At 48.2% G+C, this 6,000-nt stretch overlaps 1 protein-coding gene across 2 annotated transcripts in view; it reads right to left on the bottom strand.

Annotated features, from left to right (window-relative positions):
- SMURF2 (SMAD specific E3 ubiquitin protein ligase 2) overlaps positions 1-6,000 on the bottom strand; it is a gene marked incomplete at its 5' end in the record, with an annotated part of 53,448 nt that overhangs the window by 24,126 nt on the left and 23,322 nt on the right. For both annotated transcript variants that reach the window (XM_040331012.1, XM_040331013.1), the window contains 2 exon segments: positions 975-1,059; positions 4,534-4,736. In XM_040331012.1, coding sequence (XP_040186946.1) covers positions 975-1,059; positions 4,534-4,736 — 288 coding nt within the window.

Raw genomic sequence — 6,000 nt, 5'->3', positions numbered from 1 at the left:
GAAGCCCTCCAGGGGCACGCGGTCAACGCTGCAGAGGCTTCACTCTTCACCCGATCTTCCTTTTCCGTGTTCAGGGACTACAGCCATCTGATTGGCAGAGGGGGGATGACGTCTTGGCCGCCGGACACAGCTCTGAAGGAACAATATACCCGTGCTGTTCCTTCAGAGCTATGTGCAGTGGCCGAGACGTCATCCCGCTCGGCCAATCAGACTGCTTGAGTCCCCGAACCCAGAAGGAAAATTGGGTGAAGATGGAATCTTCTGCGGGTATGTTGTTCCTTGAGAGCGCATGCAAACGGTGACGTCACCGGCTACCACTTGGCTATAATATCTCCTGAACGGTGCAGGTTTAGGAGGTATTCATTTTTACCCACAGGTAAACTTATAGGTTTAAAAAAATAAACGAAATGCCTCCACCTGACAGGCAGGAGTCCGCTTGTCACATTTAGACCCCTTTCACATTGCGGCGTTTTTCATGCGGTACAGCGCTAAAAATAGCGCTGCTATACCGCATGAAAAAATCATGCCCTGCAGGCTTCAATGTGAAAGACCGAAGGCTTTCACACTGAAGCGGTGGGGTAGCAGGACCGCTCCAAAAGTCCTGCTAGCCGCATCTTTGGAGCGGTATAGGAGCGGGGTGTTTACCGCGCCTTCCCATTGAAATCCATGGGAAACCACGTTATACCGCGGTAATACCGCCCGCAATGTGGGCGGTATTAACCCTTTTTCGGCCGCTAGCGGGAGTTGAAACCTCACCGCTAGCGCCCGAATATCGCGGTAAATACGCACCTCCGCTGCCCAATGTGAAAGCAGCCTTATACACAACCACCGGGAATGTGTGTAAAACCCGCCCACTGGCAGGACCGTTCGACGTATGGACCTGCCAGCAAAAGGGTTAAAGGAAAACACAAAAAAAAACAAATGCCAACAGCCAAAAACAATGTAAGGAAGGATTGGCTGGACAGTGACCTTACCTGGGCACCCGGGGGTCGTGCCACGTGCTGACACCCGTCTGTGTGTGGAGGAAGTACACCTGGCCCTGCTGTGTAGTCCTTTGTTCTGTAAGGGGAGGAATGAGAAACATTAACGTCTGAAAGCCACATGCCAATCACTGAACAGATTTCTTGTATTTAGATCCAAGAAAGAAAGCACAGTGCTAATAAAGACGGGATATTCACAATCATGACAGGTTCTCTTAGGGTTCAGTTCTTTATAACTGCTGGTCTGTGGAGTGTCATTTACAGGGTCAGCGTCTGCAGTCTACGCTGGGAGATGTTCCTCAAATAAGAGTTCAAAATCCTGGTGCCACAACTAGGGTCCCCGAAGACTTTATAGGGTCACCTGGCACTTTGTGGCCCTCAAATCCCAGTTTCCCTGTTGCTCTGTAATTGCAGCGAGTTCTAGCAGTCTATGTCAGCCTCTCTCAACCTTATTACCCCAGAGGAACCCCGAAAATAAATGTTCCCACCTTGAGGAACTCTTAAGCCTCATACACACGATCGGACTTCCATCGGACTTTACCGCGGATTTTGGTCCAAAGGGCATTGGCTGTGAACTTGTTCTGCATACACACGGTAGAACATTTTCGGCCAACGTTCACTAAATCACGTGTTTTTTTCAGCGCTTTACAGCCACCCTACGGGCAACTACTGCTATTGTTGTCTGATGTCTAGCATTGGTTCTGAGCATGCGTGTTTGTACTTTGGATTTTAGTCCGATGGACTTGTGTACACACACGATTGGAAATTTGTTATCGGAAAGTTTGAGTATGCACAGCTAACATTTGTTGAAAAAACAAAAAACAATTGTCCGATGGAGCGTACAGACAGTCGTATTTTCCGATAAAACACGTCCGTCGGAATGTTGTCGAAAAGTGTGATCGTGTGTATGGGCCTTCATAATAGCAATTTGCCAAAAAATGTCCCCTATAGTGGTCAAGATGTCACTATTCGCTAAAAAATAAAGTTTACGTCATGCCACAGCTCAACCTATGGAGGAACCCTGGTGGAAAACAAACAGTCAAGTCCGTTGACCATTGATTAATTGATCCTGGTTGGAAGGTCACCAAACAGCTTAAAAATCTCCAACAAACTCTGGAAGAATTCTGGTTGAGAATGGTCAAGTTCATTGATCAATTAATCCTGGTTGTAATGTCACCTAGTGACAGCTTAAAGAACCCCTAGCATTCTCAGGAGGTACCCTAGAGTTCCACAGAATCCTAGTGGGGACCAGTCAAGTTCAATGACCATTGATTGAGCATGGTTAGAAGGTAAACTAGCCACAGGTGAAGGAACCCCTGGCAACCTCTAAATGAACCTTATGGTTTCACAAAACCCTGGTGCAGAATGGTCAAGTTAATGGACCATGGATCCACTGACCCTGGTTGGAAGGTAAACTAGCCCTGGCAACCTCTAAATCAGGGATCCTCAAACTATGGCCCTCCAGCTGTTGTAGAACTACACATCCCATGAGGCATTCTAACACACCGACATTCACAGACATGACTAGGCATGATGGGAATTGTAGTTCCTGAACAACTGGAGGGCCGTAGTTTGAAGACCCATGCTCTAAATCAAGGGTCTTCAAACTACGGCCCTCCAGGTGTTCAGGAACTACAATTCCCATCATGCTTAGTCATGTCTGTGAATGTCAGAGTTTTGCAATGCCTCATGGGATTTGTAGTTCCGCAACAGCTGGAGGGCCGTAGTTTGAGGATCCCTGCTCTAAATGAACCTTATGGTTCCACAGAACCCTGGTGAAGAATAATGAAGTTCATTGACCTGGTTGCAAGGTCACCTAGTGATGAAGAACCCCTAGCAACCTCTAGAGCAGGGGTGTCACTCAATTTCATCGTGGGCCGCATCAGCATTATGATTGTCCTCAGAAGGGCCGGTTGTATCTGTAAGATTAGATGTCCAGCGCATCCCCTCCCCTTTACATTAAATGTCAAGAGCCACACCACCATCAGAAGGGAAGTCCCCTACTCTCCCTTACATCACAGTGCCCCCCCTTTTCCTTATGCTGCTGGGAAGAAGCTGGATGCATTGCTTGAAAGCAGAAAGTAATCGTCTGGAGGAGGACTGGAGCTGCAGGAGAGGTGCGAGGGCCGCATGAAATGGCCTGGAGGGCCGGACTCGGCACGTGAGCCTTGTGTTGCACCACATGTGCTCTGGAGGAACCCTATGCTTTTTTTTTTTTTTTTTTTACGGAACCCTGATTGAGGACAGTCAAGCTCAGTGACCACTGAATCTGGTTGGAAGGTCGCCTAGTGACAGCTTAACCCCTTAACGCCCGCCACACGACTATTTACGTCCGCAAAATGGCACGGACAGGCAAAAGGGCGTATATATACGTCCTTGCCTTCTAGCGGGTGGGGGGTCCGATCGAGACCCCACCCCCCGCGCTGCGTGCGGATTCCCTCGGGGAGCAATCCGTGACGAGGGGGTGGCTATTCGTTTATAGCCGCTCCGTCGCGATCGCTCCCCGGAGCTGAAGAACGGGGAGAGCCGTGTGTAAACACGGCATCCCCGTGCTTCACTGTGGCGGCGTATCGATCGAGTGATCCCTTTTATAGGGAGACTCGATCGATGACATCAGACCTACAGCCACACCCCCCTACAGTTGTAAACACACACTAGGTGAACCCTAACTCCTACAGCGCCCCCTGTGGTTAACTCCCAAACTGCAACTGTCATTTTCACAATAAACAATGCAATTTAAATGCATTTTTTGCTGTGAAAATGACAATGGTCCCAAAAATGTGTCAAAATTTCTGGATGTGTCCACCGTAATGTCGCAGTCACAGAAAAAAAAAATCGCTGATCACCGCCGTTAGTAGTAAAAAAAAAAAATTATTAATAAAAAATGCAATAAAAAAACCTATCTCCTATTTTGTAAACGCTATAAATTTTGCGCAAACCAATCGATAAACGTTTATTGCGATATTTTTTTTTACCAAAAATAGATAGAAGAATACGTATCGCCCTAAACTGAGGAGAATTTTTTTTTTTTTTATATATATATTTTTGGGGGATATTTATTATAGCAAAAAGGAAAAAATATTGAATTTTTTTCAAAATTGTCGCTCTATTTTTGTTTATAGCGCCAAAAATAAAAACCGCAGAGGTGATCAAAAACCACCAAAAGAAAGCTCTATTTGTGGGGAAAAAAGGACGCCAATTTTGTTTGGGAGCCACGTCGCACGACCGCGCAATTGTCAGTTAAAGCGACGCAGTGCCAAATCGCAAAAACTGTCCGGGTCCTTTAGCTGCCTAAAGGTCCAGGTCTTAAGTGGTTAATTTTTGGATATAGAGGGATTAGAACCCGTCAAATTTTTTTTTTATTGTCCCTATTCTACATGCAGGGCACCGGACACATGGAATCTACATTTTTTTTTTTTTAGAAGCACGTGATTAGAGCCAGAGGCTCTAAAAAAGGGTGGTCTCGGTGTGCAGAGCACTAGGTGGGTGCCTGTGACCCGACTGACCGGGACCTTTGCCACCCCCCCCCCCTCCAGCCTGTGCTGGGACTCACCATATCCTTCAGGCAGGTCAGGCGGGGTGTGTAGATGCGTTCTGCTCATGTAATTCCGGTGTCGCTGTGACCGCACTCTCCTTTCCGTGATGCGGGGGTCCGAGCTCTGGCCGCTGGTGGCGCCGTTGGTCCCTGTGATAGGCGTGTTTTCATCTACAAAACAGCTCAGAGGCCTCCCAGGACTGGAGTACTCCGATGCCGGCCTGGGGAAGAGGGAGGGGAGGGTGACAACCAGCGAAGAGATAAACATTCTGATAAACTGATATAAACATTGTGATGAACTGACAGAATCACGGTAATGACTGAGCACCAAGATGAGCGCAAAATACCAACCAGAGCGATTACATGCGGCTTTCATTAGGAAATTATATTGCAATTACTCGGTCTAAACTTCTTTTTTTGACATTTCTTCAGTTACTTCCTGGTTTCCTGCCTAGGCAAATGATGTCATACCTCCCCAGGAGTCTGGAGGGGGGCGGGGTTCTCAACCCAGCACACGCCCCCTTTGCTTGTGTAAAAAAAAAATCTCGACCCGTGCGGCTACGTCACGCTGTTCGCGGGGGGTGTACAGCGCATGCGCGACTTCACCGCTGTTTTATGTAATTTTCGGGTCCAGATAAATTATAGACCCGAGCGGCGATTTGTGTAAACTCATCATCGGCAGCCCCGCCCCCAGGTTGTTCTTTCTACTAACCCGTCCCGTGGGAGACAGAGCGGTGTTTGGAGAGGGGGGGGGCAGGGCGCACACAGTGCCATGCACGGGGCCCGCCCCCTTTCCAAGCACCGACCTATCTCCCCCTCCCACTTTCCTTTGGTACGGGTTAGTAGAAAAGAACAGCCTAGGGGCGGGGGCAGGGCTGGACGCGGTGCTGCCGATGACGAGTTTAAACAAATCACGGTCGAGACTTTTCTTAAGTCCAGGATTTTTTTTTTTTTTAGAACACCTGCATTACCGAGTTAAGGGCAGAATGTATATTGCTGTATTTATCATCTGCCCTTACTCAAGATGGCCACAGCCAGAAATTCTAGGGGGGGTGTTTTTAAAAAAGAGGTTTCTAACCAAAATAAAGCATGGAGATGTGGATAGATAGATGGATAGGGGGGGGGGGGGTTATTTTAATATTAAAAATGCCCAAAGGTAATTTAATGATAAATTTGTCTTATAGCAGGATAAATCCAACGCGTTTCGAGGGACACACTCCTTCTTCAGGGCTTGAAGGAGAAGTACGGGAAAGCTCGTTTGGCTGTACCTCTCCGGTGGATCACAGTTAGTTTTGCACTCCTGTGACCAGTTTCCAGCAGCTGAAGCCCGCTGTCGGCTGACGTCAGAGCAAGTCCAGGCTCGGGCAAGATCACGACTATGAAGTTGGTATCCGCCCACGCGCCTGTACTGGCACCCAAGTCAGCCTCTCAGCAAACTGATGAGAGCCTGAGCCGGATGCTCCCACCTGCTCCACGGCCCAGTGC

The sequence above is a fragment of the Rana temporaria genome, chromosome 12 (assembly GCF_905171775.1).
Source record: "Rana temporaria chromosome 12, aRanTem1.1, whole genome shotgun sequence".
NCBI classification, from domain to species: domain Eukaryota; kingdom Metazoa; phylum Chordata; class Amphibia; order Anura; family Ranidae; genus Rana; species Rana temporaria.
The sequence above is the reverse complement of the archived record's forward strand: the minus strand, read 5'-3'. Positions and strand labels throughout refer to the sequence as shown.